This window comes from Urocitellus parryii, chromosome 4, assembly GCF_045843805.1.
Source record: "Urocitellus parryii isolate mUroPar1 chromosome 4, mUroPar1.hap1, whole genome shotgun sequence".
Taxonomy (NCBI): Eukaryota; Metazoa; Chordata; class Mammalia; order Rodentia; family Sciuridae; genus Urocitellus; species Urocitellus parryii.
The window spans coordinates 125,228,605-125,244,346 of record NC_135534.1 but is presented as its reverse complement, the minus strand read 5'-3'; the positions used below and the strand labels follow the sequence as shown (position 1 = coordinate 125,244,346).

The window sequence follows — 15,742 nt, the reverse complement described above, 5'->3', positions numbered from 1 at the left end:
AGATAGTGTGGAGAGTTCCCTTTTGCCCTTTACCCTGCTACCTCTAATGTTATTGACTCAAGTCAACATGGTACAGTTGTCAAAACTCTAAAATTGAATGGGGGCTTTGTTTTTCTTGGAAGTGGTTCATTCCTTTGGGATTTGTCATCACATAGGAAGGGAAACAGAGTGATTCTGGGGATGCATAATTTGAATCTGTTGGCTCTTTAGAAATGTGAGTCTGCATTGGTTTTCATGCAGGGTGGATCAAATGCCATCTACTGGGCCTCTCGTCATGGTCACGTGGACACTTTGAAATTTCTCAATGAGAACAAATGCCCTTTGGATGTTAAAGACAAGGTAAGGCCACTCTTCTTAGGAGGAAGAGAAGGAAGTAATTAAAGAATGCATTTGAAGGCTGGCATGCCATATCCATTAGAACCCAAGGTGTAAGGATTCAGGGCTGCCGTCCTTCTGCAGATGACTTCAGGTGGATGTTCCTTTGTGCCTGTGCCATGGTCTAATATTAAAATCTGCCTTAGACTGAAATCTCGGAGGTTGCTGTCAGAATGTGCAAGCAGTGGATCATCTTCCTCATGGCCTGGACACTCAAGAGTTCTAGTAGGGAGACAACCAGATAGAGACCTAAGTCCTGATTTTCTGACTCTTCTTATACTCTTTAGCAAATCTCTACCTTTTTCTTTCCTTTGAAGTGGCTGACAATATTGACCTTACACATACTGGCACAAGAAGATTAAGGATATAATATATATATAAAGTAAGACTTTGGGGGGCAAAGATGTTACTAAGGCTTGTGATTTACTAAGGTCCTTTAATGCATGTTTTCATTTAGTCCATATAACAATCCTGTGAATTAATTGGAACTGGCCTGAACCTAGGATTCCTACCTTCTCCTTCATTACTTATTCTACTATACAATACCTCTCTGCTTCCAATAATCGTAGACTAATTTGTCATTTAATTAAGGCTACCACACACTGTTGTTTGGGTTGTGCACTGCCCCATACACAAGGGATGACATTTATATCAAAGACACTTTTAGCTTTCTGTGACAAAATATTTGATAAAATCAACCTAAAGGGAAGAAAAGTTTATTTTGGCTTATAGATTCAGAGATTTCAGTTCATGGTCAGTTGGCTTCATAGCTTTTGAGCTGTGTCAAGAAAAAACGTCATGAGTACATGAGGGAGAAACATTCTCAATTTATTGTGCTTAGGAAGAGGAGGGGGGGCAGAGAGAAAGAAAGGGAGGGAGGAGAGAGAAAGGGAAGGAGGAAGAGAGAGAGAAAGGGCCTGGGGTCTCCAAATTCTCTTCAAGGGCAGAATTCCAATGACTTGACTTCATTCTACTAAGCCCCACCTTCTAAAATTTCTACCATAGCACCCACATGCTGGAGACCAAACCTTTTAATATATATCCTTTTGGGGGACATTTAAGATTCAAACCATAACACACAAATTGATGACTGCAGTTTTGTCAGTTGGCAATAAAATATCTTGTTTTGTCTTTAGTTAGTTTATTCTGACTTTTTTCATGGGCAGATATAAGTATAGTATCTCAAAGAAGTGTACTTGTTATTAATTCACAGAAAGTTGTCTTACGAACAAACATGGATGTTCTTTAAAGTCTCCAAGACTGTAAAATATAAGTTGCTAAGCATAGACAGACAAAGAGATAAGAAACTTGTTATGAAAAGAACTGTATTTTTAAATAATTGTTGTATGAGGAATCTAATATTGAAAAAGGAATTTTGTGTTTTTAAGAAAATCAAACAGCTAGAAGCGTCCACACATAAAAGTGTATAAGCACTCATGGATAAAGAGCATGTTCACACTGAGCTGGCCAACTGGGGGATTTATTCTAACAGGATGGGCTAGATGTGTGGGTTTGATGCTAGCTGCCTGGTGGCAGCCCTATCCCCTCCCTGACCTGGTCTCCTAAGGGGCCTCTGACCTGAGGGAGGGGATTCCACTCAAGGGGAGGGTTTAGACCAGGTATACTTTGGAGGGGCCTTGTATTCAGTCCCCACAGCTTGCACACATAGGTAGCTCTGACTCATGGGCCCCCTTTCTTTTGCAGTCTGGAGAGACAGCCCTTCATGTGGCATCCCGCTATGGCCATGCTGATGTGGTTCACTTATTGTGCTGCTTCGGCTCTAATCCCAATTTCCAGGACAAGGTAGGTCATGGTTGCAGATGTGCTCACTTCATTCTGCTCTCTGTCTGCATTCATGTACAGGCAGCCAAATGAGACAGTGGAGTCTGCCCTAGTTTTATTCAATTAGTTTTCTTCTTGTTTCCATTATAGAGCACAGGCCATCATTAGAAGCATTCTGTAACACAGGGGTTCATGCCAGCTTAGGTTCTGACCTCTTCATTCATGTATTTAATCCTCTGGACAACCCTGTGAAGTGGATTTCCATGATTATCATCCTCTCTGTACAGGTGAAACTGAAGGAGAGAGAAGTCCCATGACTTGCCCAAGCCTTCTAAGTGAGAGCCAGGGCTCGAACCCACATGGTCTAGTTTCAGTATTCACATTTATGACCACTGTACTGTAACAGACTCTTATAGACAGATATGTGTCTAATGATGTTGATTATGAAGGTACAGACCTTGCGGTCCTGGACTCCAGGCTAGCCCTTTTCTTGACTAGTTAAAGCATCGTTATCTTGATTGCTATCTTGCCAAAGTGATCATGCTGTTATGACTTGTCTTTGTGTTATATACATAACAGAAACAGTCAAGCATGAAAATTATTAAGAAAATTTATGCTCAGAAAAGTGCTCTTTCCTATTAATAGTTTCAGATGAAGGGAATAATGGCAATTTTATAAGAAAGGTTCTATAAATCTACACATATGAAAGCTCTATAGTTCAGAAAAGTTGAAACAGTGGTTTCAGTGGGCCCCTGAAAGTCAGTTATCAGTGATATGCTGAGAAAGTCAAATATATCCAACACACAGATGTTGAGGTGAGAATATTGGATCTGCTTCTTGATGGTAGCAACTCACATCATATTGCTATTTCAGATGAATATTTTGTTCCTATAGTTTTGAGCTCTATCCCTCTACCTCCTTAACTTGACTTTGCTTTTGGATTCAAATGGGACTCTCTTCATGCTTCATGTTTGCTTTGACTTTATTACATTCCTCTTCTTTGTGCCTTGTCTCCTTGGCCAGGAAGAAGAAACCCCTCTGCACTGTGCTGCCTGGCATGGGTATTACCCTGTTGCCAGAGCCCTTTGTGAAGCCGGCTGTAATGTGAACATTAAGAACAGAGAAGGAGAGACGCCCCTTCTGACAGCCTCTGCCAGGGGCTACCATGACATTGTGGAGTGTCTGGCTGAACATGGAGCTGACCTTAATGCCTCTGACAAGGTGCTTCACGGGGCATGTGTTGCACTCACTGAGAAGTGATCTGGAGAGCAAGAGAAATGACTCAATTTGTTTCTCTAAGAAAGCAAGCTCTTTTTAAAAATTATTTGCTCTTTTTAGTTATACATAATAATAGAGTGTATTTTGACATATTATATATACATGGAGTATAACTTCCCATTCTGAAAACCAAGCTATTGAATGCAACCAATTGTAATTATCTTTTCTCTGTTCCAAAGATTTTGTGAACTTTACTTTTCTAGATTCTTTTTAATAATAATCAAAGTCACTTGTGGCATATGACATTTTATAAATTGGTAAAACCATTTTGGTGTCTATTTTTAATTTTGAACTTTTTAGCTTTGGAAAAAGTACAGTGTTGATCACTGAATCCCAGACAATTCTCATTGAGTGCTAAAGCTGGCAACACACTATTAAGTTTTAGATAAACAAAGAAAAAGATAGTTTATTTACTTCTACTACCAGGTCATTGTAAAAGGACAATGAACCAGTCTTTTTTGTCTAGCAATTTCAATTCTAGACCAGGTGTTCCCTTTAACTAAGCAAATTCAACATAATCTGTTTTTATTATGAACGTATATTTAAAATGAGTCTGGGATGTTTCTGTGTATAGTTGGATTTGGGATGTGGTAGTTCATTTATTTATTTATTAATATTTTTTTTTAGATGTTGATGAACCTTTATTTTATTCCATTTATTTATTTGTGGGGTGGAGAATCAAATCCAGTGCCTCACACATGGCTAGGCAAGCACTCTACCCCTGAGCACTCTACCCCAGCCCTAGTAGTTCATTTAATAACTTCTGGTTGTGAAATATTATCACGATACAGAGTAGTGGTTCTCAGCTGAGGCAGCTTTGCTCCTAGGGGACTTTTGATAAAATCTGAAGACATATTCTGGGTGTCAGCTAGGGTTGGGGCTTGCTACTGGCATATAGTAGACCTAGACCGATCTTGTTCTGTTAAGCATCCTACAACTCAGAGGAGCCTCCGCAATGGAATTATCCTGCCCAAAACAACATTAGCACTGAGGTGCAGAAACTCTAGTACAGAAGAGTAATAGGAATGTTTTTGAACTCCCTAACAACTCTTGAAACTCAGCACATCCATTCTAGCAGGTAGAATGAATTCCCAGGCTGGGTTTCATGGGATGTGGAGGGTAAGCACATTACATCTGGTTCTCATATGTATGACAGCTGTCGAGCAAATAATTTCTTGTTGCTTTGTTAGTTTCCCCTAGTGTAAAAGAAAACAATAAGCTCTCTACTTAGGAAGTTAGTAAGTATTTCTAGGTAAATGTTTTTGAAAATGTTTTGATTTAACAGGTCTTTGGAATACCAACAATTATTTATGTCTTGTAAGTGCAGAGACAAAGAAATATAGTTCTTTCTATTAATTGAACTGCACAAACCTAAATTAATCAAGCTGGTGGTCAGCTTAGGCTGTGATGATGATGCAGAAAAGCCTCTCCCGCCCTTCTAGAGCTAAGTTTATGACATTTTAATTCCTCCTTTAGGCTTTGTAGTAGTAATCCTGTTGCCAGTTGAGCCCTACCCAGGCTGGCAGGGAAGGTATACCTCAGTGCTGCCCTCCTAAATGAAAGCTCTCATGATCTGTTCCAGGATGGACACATTGCCCTTCATCTTGCTGTACGACGCTGCCAGATGGAGGTCATTAAGACTCTCATCAGCCAGGGGTGTTTTGTGGATTTTCAAGACAGACATGGCAACACACCGCTCCATGTGGCCTGCAAGGATGGCAATGTGCCTATCGTGGTGGCCCTCTGTGAAGCAAATTGTAATTTGGACCTCTCAAACAAGGTAAGCATGAGGAGAAGAGCCCTGCCTTCCAACTGTGTCCACCCATCCTCCTGCTTCAGGATGTGGGCCATGTTTCTGTTTATACTCTTCATTGTTTAAGTGAATGTCTCTCATGCGCCATTTGTTATTTTTTCCAAGACGGTTCTATTTTAAGCTGTTTTAAATGTGACATTTGAATAATCTCCTAGAATAGCAGAAAGTTGTTGCATTAATGAGTACTTCCTACTTTGCTTGGATTCCCATTGATGGTCATCTTGAATGAGTGTGTGTGTGTATGTGTGTGTGTGTGTGTATGTCTCGCGAAGGCTCCTAGAGAGCAATTAGAGAATATGGTACAAAGAAAGGCATCTTTTCTAGGGCACTAAGTCTTCAGGAAATGCCTGATAAGGTGATTTGGTTCCTAGGACCTTACATCTCTTCTGATCTTTCTCCATTTAGAGTTTTATGGTTAAAATTTCCTAACACCTTTCTTTGTGCTAAATAAATTTGGGAAGACTGAGAGGATTTTATTATCTCATCAATAATAAAGAAATGAAAACAATAAATTGTGTACATCTATATTCATAAAAAAATCCCATATGCGAATTTCTAGAGTAGGTTGCTGCCTTTCCTTTCCCCTGCATCCCATCTCAACTTTCATTACCAAATAAGATAGAACATTTGGATATTCATATTATTTTAGCCCTGTAACTATATGAAAGGCAAGCACTGTTTTGTTATGATTATGTTAAAAACAAAGTCCATGTGGAATTGATTTTTTAATTGTGGAACATGTTTGTTTACAAATGGTATATACAGTGCCAGCAGGATTTTGTTTGATTTGTTGAGATAAAAGAATTAATATCTGAAACAGCTGGAAAATTATATTTCTACAGGAAAAATCATTCTTCCTGCATGTTACATGAGTACTTGTAATGAAAACTGAAGTTACTAATCTTCATATTCTGAGAATGTGGAAAGGCAATATTCTAGGTTTCAGACAGTTGCTGTTGGTTGATTTCTTGGTTTATCCCATTCTAGTCTTGCTAAGTGGTTATGTAAGTGGCTTACTGGGACAGCTGAATGTAATATCAAGTAGTGTCAAGACCCTGGCTTTCCTTCTAGTATTGCTTATGTGAATCAAAAGCAGCTTCATGGAACATGATATACTTACTAGACTACCTTTAGATTTGGCCATTATATACATAGTAGGCCTTCTGTGTGTACACTCTCTGGGAATGTAGTTCAGTGGTAGAGCATGACTAGCATGCAGGATGCCCTGGATTTGATCTCCAGCATTAAATAAACAAAAATCCTAGGGCATTTGGTGGAAATGTTTCTATGTTTTTAGTATTGCAAATGGCTATGGTAGTAAAAAAATAAATGTTGACACAAGTTTGTGTTTTTTACTATATATGGCAAAGCAGTGGTATACAGAGGCATTCGATAGATGATTTTGTCATTGAATTAGGCTCAGCTAGACTGAAAATCATTAATTCCATATTATTAGCCTCTTGGAATCAGTGGCAAAGTTCAGACACTTAATGCCAAACCTATTTGGAGCAGAAATGCTGGTTATCCATAGCTTTTCATTATGTTACACTTTCAGACAGACTCTACAGTTGGGCTCAGATCCTTAGCACACCATTACTTTGTGTGGAAAAGAGGTTTATTTATCTCACAGTTTTGCAGGCTGAAAGTCCAAGATCAGGGAACCATCTGGCCTGCCTCTGGTGAGGGTCTTCTGGCTGGATCATAACATGGTGGATATCATCATGTGGTGGGATGGGAGGGAGAGGGAGAGGGAGAGAGGGAGAGGGAGAGGGAGAGGGAGAGGGAGAGGGAGAGGGAGAGGGAGAGAGAGAGAGAGAGAGAGACAGAGAGAGAGAGAGAGACAGAGAGAGAGACAGAGAGACACCGAGACCAAAGAGAGAAGCTGACTGCTTTATAACAACCCATTATTGTAACCAATCTAGTCCTTTGAGAAATTAACAGAGATTAATGCCTATGACTAGAAACCTTCTTTCCAGTCACAGGCATTAATCCTTTCTGAGGGTGGAGCCCCAGTGACCTAACCACCTCTAGTAGACCTCACTCCTGAAAGTTTCTGCCATCTCTTAGTACTTTACAGTGGACAGCAGAACTCCATCACATGAAACTTAGAGAGACAAAACTATGTCTGAACCTTAGTACTCTTGGTTTTCTATTTTTTCTCCCCTACTCTTTTTTTTTTTTTTTAAAGTAAAGAAAGGTAATAGAGGCTCTATAGAATGGTGTGCAGGAAAATAAAGGAAAGACATCATTTCTTCACTAAAGCACAACTAATCCACCTTTATGCATGTTTGTTCAAATAGGGGATTGTTAGTGTGGATATGGCATGGTGGCATCCACGTTCTCAAGCAGATTGTCACTCTTTCCTCAGGGTGTTGTTGTCTTGCCTCCTTCCTGCTAGATCACATTTCCCTAGAGACAAATTCTACCCATTCACCAGCACGTGACAGTACCTTGTCACTACCTTTGATGCTCACTGTAGTGAAAGACATTATTTCATGCTTCATTCTTCTCATATGAAGGTCAGAACAGTGATTGTTTAACACAGCTGTGTTGGAGATCACACAAGAGAAAAGGAAGGGACCACATAGAATGCATCGTCATAGATGTGTCATCCTTACTGTTTATATCTTTTGGCTCTTTTCATAAGCAACAACAGAGAAAGCAAGTTGCATGCACAGACAGAGACAACACACACACACACACACACCATACACAGCTGTGAGTGTGAGAACTCCATGGCTGACAAGCACTGATTAATTAATACACTTTTTGGTTAGTAAGATGCCAGCACTCAGGACCTTGTGGATACGAGTGTGGATGATTCTGCCCACCTGCTGCTTTTAGGCAAACAAGTACACATTCAAAAGTAGCAGTCCCTCACATTGTCATCATGCTGGGACAGGGTTCTCAAGGTTCTGTGGAAACCCAGAATCAATACTTTGAAAACGAAAGAAATCAGAGAAAGTTTTACAAAGGTGGTGACAGGTGAAGAGGTCAGGAGAGCCAATTTTAGACAGAGGAAATCATGTGTATATGCTGGTGACTGTAGGTGACATGACAACAGGGGACATGGTGAGGCTCTTTAGAGAGAAGGCAATGGGGGAAAGGAACATGCTGATACTAGAAAGAGATACTGGGTCCAGATAGCAAAAGGCCCAGAATACAGTGCTAAGAAGTACAAATTCTGTTCCATCTAAAATTGGGGGGCTTTGAAACTGTCAGTCATTGTTTGTCTCATTATTAGACTTCTCTTCATCATCTCTTTTCTATAAAACTGTATATATATGTGTGTGTGTGTGTGTGTGTGTGTGTGTGTGTGTCTGTATATTTTTTTCATAAGCAAAATTACATCTTCTTTACATTTTATCTTCCAAACTTGTTTTCTTTCACACATTAACTCCAGGATATTTCAAAGCTTAATATATGCTTTCTAAATGACTTTAGAGATGATGGTAAACAAAAGATGAATGTGTGTACATAATGCAGTATCATTTAAAATGGCAAGAAGCTGGAATTCCCTGAAGTGTCTGTCCTCTGTGGGCTGGATAAATCAATCATTATGTAGTCCTGCACTGAGTATTATTCAGATAATCAAAAACATGTAATAGATTTTAGTTACAGATATGAAAAAGCATCTAAAATCTATTATTAGGTGAATAACGCAAGTGACGTAGAGTATGACCACATCTTGGCTTTTAAAATTGTGTACCCTATATTAAAAATTCATAGATAAGAGCTTGGAAGGAAATGCACCAAAATGTTCAGTAGGAAGGGCTCTGAGCAGGGGAACCTGTGGAGGAAAGGTGAGTAATGCCGAGGATTCATTTCTATATTGTTAGGATATTTTATTTTTTTCTTCAAACTAATATTTTATTAGTACAGTATCATTTAGGTACATTTATCTTTATAAAACTAACTTCCTTTTTTGGTAAAAATAACCCCAAACTGCTGGCCCCTCCTAGGCAGCCCTTGAAATTCTGTGGTTGGCTCTTGGCCTTGCCACCCACTCCCGCATCCCCCAAAGCTGAAAAATCTCCTGGGGTTAGGTGCAGTCTTGGATGAGGTTAGGTGCAGCTGGCTGGATCCATCATGCCTGCTTGAAACAGCAAGGTGTAAGGCAATTGATGTGAGGTCCTCTCTCCAGCAACCATACCTCTGTTAGAGCTGGTGGGGGAGCAACTTCTTCCTCTCCTACCTGAAATATCAGTTCATCAGTTGGGCAGCATGCCCATCAGAACTTGTTTGTATATTTTAAATGAGCATGTTTTAACTTCATAACAAAAACAGATGCACAAATAAGCAGCATAAAACAGAGATTCCCAAAGTTCATCAAATCACAACATCTTTAGCATCTCAGTAATTTCTATTTCCCCTTCCCCTAGGGCAAAAGAAATACTTTTAACCGATTGAGTAGTTTAGCCCGAACAACTTGGCAGCCATTGAGAAAAATAAAACATAAATTGAAAGAAAATTAATATTTTTATTTCATTCTCACTTAACAACAAGTAGTCAAAGGATGTTTGTGCCTTTTGGCACCAACTGTCTCATTCCCTGATCCACAAGGATTTTCTCAGGATACTGATTTCTTACCCCACCTACCACTAACCTCTTGCAAAGATATGATAGCATTGAAAGCATAGCAATAGAATCTAAGATGTAGACTCCTAACTACCTCAAAACTAGTAGTTCACTTGGTATCTGAACCTGGTGGCTACAGCAGAAACCTAAGATATTTCTCAGCACTCCTGTGAATTTACTGCTATGCCCTGAGGTCCTATGGCAGTTTGGGAACCACACGCCTATCAACAGTGAGCATGCCCTTCATGTTTCACCTCAGTAGATTGTCTTCAATAACTGTCCTTCCATCTCCTCTTCCCTTGCTGTGTCCAAATTAGAACTGTGATGCAGATATTGCTGGGACTTTGAGTCTGTCACATCCTGTCATCACAATAGGAAACTTAATTTTAGCTTGCTCTTTTATACTTTGTAGTTGTATTTTGAAATTACTCTTTAAACAGTAAAGTACTTGAAAATGGTCTGCCTGGCTGGCTTGCCTCTGTGGGAGATGATTCCTCCTCGTGCCCAGGGTTCCTCTACCTAATATGGTCTCCTGGAATACATTCCCTAGATATTTTCCTCAATAATTATAAAGTATGAACCAAAGGGTCTCATGAGCAATAACCCTGAGATCTGTTTTGATATTTTTTTCTCTTTCCAGTATGGGCGAACGCCTCTACACCTTGCAGCCAACAACGGGATCCTGGACGTAGTCAGGTACCTCTGCCTGATGGGAGCCAATGTGGAGGCGTTGACCTCAGTGAGTACTGCAGCTTTTGGCAGGAAAGAGCTGTTGGAAACTTCTTGTGCCTCAAGGGCGTGAGGGGAAAGGTATTGCTTGGCAACTGCATTCTAGAGCAGACAAGCTGCTATTAAGCTTTAACTCCTCCGCTGCAGTTACATAAACATTTGCCCACACAAACTCAGTTTAATATCTGGTTAATGTTTCATCCTATTCTCATTTCAACAGGCCCTGCTCTGCCAGAAATTCCCGCTGGTTCTCACTGGCCATTTGTTTTCTCTGTTACACAACAGTGCTGCTGTAATTTTGATTACTTGTATGTGTTTCCCTTTTCTAAATGCTCACCCTCTACCCCAGGGCACTGGAGCCTCCTGGTCCTTTAGAAGGAGCTAGAGGAAAAAGCAGCCATCCTAATGATCAGGGTTCTACTGTTTGCCACCTGAGGCCAGATGGCCTTGAGGCAAAGAGCTGCTCTTTATCGCTTAAAGAGCTCACCTCTGCTGCTAGGTCTCCAAAATAGTTTTAAATAAGACTTACTCAGTTTTCTCACTCCCCAGTTCAGATCTAGTACCTCCTAAGCAGAAGAAATTCTTTGATTCACATTTCATGAACTACCAAAGAGGGACAATAGTTAGGACAATAAGAAAATGTCTTCTTACTGCTGTAAAATATCATTTGAGTTGGTGGTGGCTGAGCAGTGGGTCAACTGTCTTTTGCTTGGGAGAATCCTGAAACTCACAGATTGAAGCACTGCTGACATAAGGTAATTCTCTAAGGCCAAGTGCTATTTTTTAATATAGTGGCCATTTTCAGGTCCCTGAGGCTGGAAGTAGAGCTTCATATCTTGGAATTCATCAGAGGATTAGCAAACCATTATCCAGCCCACTGCCTGTTTTTGTAAATACATTTTATTGAAACACTGCCATTCCCATTCATCTAAGTATTATCTCTGATTATACGTGCTGCATACAATATTAGAGATGAGGAGTTGCAACAGAGACCCCAAAACATGTATGATGTGTTTTATAGGAAATGTTTGCTGATCTCTGTAGGATATTGCCTCCCTGACCGTGTTCATGTTTTTACAATGTCATTCTCTTTCCAAAAGTAATGAATCTGTTGTGTGCAGTGTTGGCTCTGAGTTGTGCTTTCTCTGCAGGCCTAGTTATTATCAGTACTCTACATGGGATTGGTCCCCTTCTAAGGGCACTTCCTAACCCACTGAAAATCACACATGATGCAAAATACATTTCCTGCTGTGCATGGACCAGGGTCTGATGCTCCATTATCAACTCCACCCAATGGACCAGGGTCTGATGCTCCATTATCAACTCCACCCAACCCCCGCCCAACCATAATCTTGGAATATTGTCTACTTACTTCATAATAAAGCATTTTTATGGGGAAAGAAAAATATTTTAAAAAGTCTTGATGTTACCTCATTACTAGCTTTGAAGTTGCCAGCAGATGACCTCTGCAAAATCCAGCAGTGTGGGCTATCAGCAGCCCCAACCTCTAGAGGAGGAGCTCACCTCCAGCTTCCACTGCTGTTTCCACTGGTTCCAGGTGCTCATAAAACCCTACTCAGTGCCTCTAAGTTATTCATTCTACAAACACCTAGCATATACTCTACCAGGTACTGCTGACAGGATTATAATAGCAATAAGATATGTGTGTTCCCTCAGAAACTTCTGGAAAATGGGGGAGAGTCTCGACCAAAGAATCCCAATAGCTAATATTGTGACAGGAAAGTAGGGTCCCAAGGGAATTGAGGGGGTCAGAGCCTCTTCCTGAAGGAATCATTACCTGGAGTGTGAAGACTGAGGGGCAGGAAGTGGGCAGAGAAATGTGGTTAGCACTGAGTGCTGTGAAGAACTGGGGACACAGCATGAAGAATCCCCAGGCAGGTGGAGGAGAGAGCAGGGCTGGAGTGTGCCCTGCTCTTCTGGCCAGGGAAAGGTGGGGCTCTTCCTGTTACAGCAGGGGATAGCCTGTTACTATTTTGAACAGGGAGGGGTATGATCATTTAGATGGGACTTCCATACAAAGTACATCACCAAGAGACTAAAACCTTCCAAGTCTTGTCTTTGATCCCCGCTGACCTGGAGAGCACTAGTCTTAGACCGTCTTCTGAAGGCCCCAGTTACCTGTGCCCATACTTTCCCGCCAGGCCTGCTCTTTTTCTTCCTCAGAGTTCAGTCTCTGTGAAGGCTTTCACATATCAGTAAAGGAACCAGAAGAATCAATAAAGGAACCAGATGATTTGGCATGAACCACTTTCTGGGGATGTGGTGTCCCCTAAGGCACCTGATTCACCCCAGAACAAATGAGAAGTCTTCACCTGCCCATTTCAGAACTTTAAGGAAGGAACTTGACACATTGCAGAACTTTAAAGAAGCAAAGAGAGCTGGGTAGTCCTGCTTGGGAAGCATCCTTCCTCTGGAGCATCCATCTGAGCTCCATCCTCAGCCTGAGATAGGGGTCCTCAGCCTGGCAACTTTGACCCCCACTGGAAACTTGAAACTATCTGGAGACATTTTTGGTTGTAAACAAAATCAGAATTAGGGGATGCTACTGGTACCTTGTGGGTAGAGCCAGGGGTGCTACTAAACATTCAATAAGGTGTTGGACACCCCTGACAACAGAAAATTTTCTAGTCCAAATGTTACAGTGCTGAGATTGAGAAATGTTGGGCTAATGGGATGGAAATTTACAGGGATGGAAATTTAACTGTTCGTTGTTGATAAATATTGATAAAGAAAAAGCAAGGTGAACTTGATTTGTTTTAAAATTGTTTCCATCATTTAAACTTTTGAATTTTGAATGATCTACAAAACTGAAACCGAATAACCCACTAAGCAATTATATCCCTCTTGGTGATATGGGCACAGTGACAGCTCCCGCCTTCCACGGGTGATGCCAAGGGTTCATGCATGCAAAGCACGAAGAACTGGGTCTGGCATAGCTTATCAGAAGGTTCTTAATTAATGTTAGCCCTTATGCATACTCATGGTATGAAAACAAATAAATTCATTCAGTATGAAACTGAGGTCTTATGAAGTCTCTAAAAATCTTTAAATCAAAATTGTTTGATTAAGCCTTTTCTTTGGTATGCACAGTGATTACCAGGAGCCGGCATCATTTGAGGGCTCAGTTTGTCTGTATGAGGACTGTTAAGACATTAGCTTGCACTAACTAGAATTTAGCACCTAATGATATTCTTGGTCGTCTTCCTGATTGAAGAGAGGGGCTCAGGATGGAATAATCAGCCAACTAATGCATTTTGATTAACACCCATGGGGATTGAGACATCTCTTTGTTATACCCCAAGACATCACACAGTGATTGTTCCTCTGTCTTGTCTTTTCCTGGGCAACCAAATAAGGATTCTCCAGATAAAGAAACACTATAGGACATACTTTTTGTTTACCTGATTTGCTGCTGATGTCTGTTACTTTTCTACCTCAGACCCACAGATTAGGTGTGTGTAAGACACATACAGCTGTGTTTTGCACAAAAAGAAACTTGTAATTTTTCACCAACAGGATGGAAAGACGGCAGAGGATCTTGCTAAATCAGAACAGCATGAGCACGTGGCTGGTCTACTTGCCAGACTCCGAAAGGTGAGAAATTCTATTCATCTATAAGAAATTCCGTTTGTTTGTTTGTTTATTTTCTGTGGTGCTGGGGATTGAACCTAGGGGCTTGCACGTGATAGGTAAGAGTCCAACCATTGAACTACCTCCCCAGCTCTCTACCTGTTCTTATTTTAAAAATTCTCAGACTTCCCCACGTTAATTATTAGAGTGAACAGAAGGAAGCTTTGGACATAGGTTTTAGCAAGAGCACATGTCCCTGTCCTATGGTTTGCACATCAATTTGGTATAAGTACATAAGCTCCCCATTTGATTTCTTCATCCAGAGGTAGACTTGAAAAATAATTCGACTTTTTAACCATTGCTGTGTCTGGTCTTTATCCTGTACTAACCATTTCCATAAAGTAGAGTGGAAATGAGAAAGATGACTGCTTTTTTCCTTTGTGTTTTGAGTTTCCAGGAATCACTTATGCTCCTGTTTATCAAACATTGTTACTCTGAGGTTTGTAGAAACATGACAAAAAATAAGTAAATGCAGACGTACCCTTTGCAGCCTACCTCATACATAGCAATTTCATCAAAAGTCTTCAAAATAGACCCTTTAAGCTAGGAACCTTGTTGTATGCACAAAATGTTCACTTTGGTGTTATTTAAATTGAATAGGTCTTAGTTGGAAGAGTAAAATGCATAGAGAATTCCTGGGCTTCAAAGTAAAAGATAAATTCTATGCACATTATAATTCCTACTATGTTAAAATGCTTACAAAGAAAATAGCAGTCGTATCTTTTATTTTTGCTATTGTGAGTTAACATTTTTTAAAAACACTACTGTATAGCTCCAAGTTTCCTCTAATGATCATGAAAATAATTTTCACAAAACAAATTTTCTACAGAAATAAATAGATAAATTAGTTGATTATCCAAGACATGCTCTGGATAACCCACAATGTTCCTGACATATAGCCCAAAGAGTACCTGCCACAGAAAGTTTGTTGTCATACCTGTGACGTCCACTAGAAGATTGAATTTTCATAGTTGTCCCATGGTCTTTGAGGGAGGTTATAGATTGTAGTAGTTTCTTTCTTTGTATGGAATTTAGATTTGGAAATAACCAACTGTTTCAAGTGTGTGTGTATATATATATTTAAAACCCTTTGAAGTTCACCTGATGGAGAGAGAATGTCATGGATCGTTATTTTCACACCTTTCTGCTTTTGATGCTGTGAGGGGCCACAAAGGCACCAGGTAGATGTTGGGTCAACTCCTGGGCCACTGGAGTAACTCCATTTCCCCTCTTTTCTCAAGATTCAAGAGAGAAATCTAGAAAAACTTCCCCAGCCTAACTCACCTGTTCATACAGGACACAAGTAAAGTCATTGTCAGCTAAGTGTTTTCTTGCTTGTGCACTGTGGACTGTCCTTCTGTGAGTGACAATTTGGACTAGAAAGACAGACAACTTTTTGTTTACAAGCAAAATAAGGTAGATAGTGAACTTTTAACATGAAATTTCCTAATTTTTAAATTCATCTTATTGAAGCAATGTCAGCAGCCTAACAGAACATAGCCACGGTCCCTGTTTGCAATTTCTGTTTTTTGCTGG

The 15,742-nt window shown here is 40.2% G+C and overlaps 1 protein-coding gene across 1 annotated transcript in view; it reads left to right on the top strand.

Annotated features, from left to right (window-relative positions):
- Nucleotides 1-15,742, top strand: part of Dapk1 (death associated protein kinase 1) — a 179,691-nt gene that overhangs the window by 134,678 nt on the left and 29,271 nt on the right. Inside the window, exons 14-19 of the mRNA XM_026404465.2 lie at nt 241-339; nt 2,080-2,178; nt 3,181-3,378; nt 5,018-5,215; nt 10,467-10,565; nt 14,093-14,170. Of these exons, the coding sequence (XP_026260250.1) occupies nt 241-339; nt 2,080-2,178; nt 3,181-3,378; nt 5,018-5,215; nt 10,467-10,565; nt 14,093-14,170 (771 nt within the window). The remainder of the gene's footprint in view (nt 1-240; nt 340-2,079; nt 2,179-3,180; nt 3,379-5,017; nt 5,216-10,466; nt 10,566-14,092; nt 14,171-15,742) is intronic.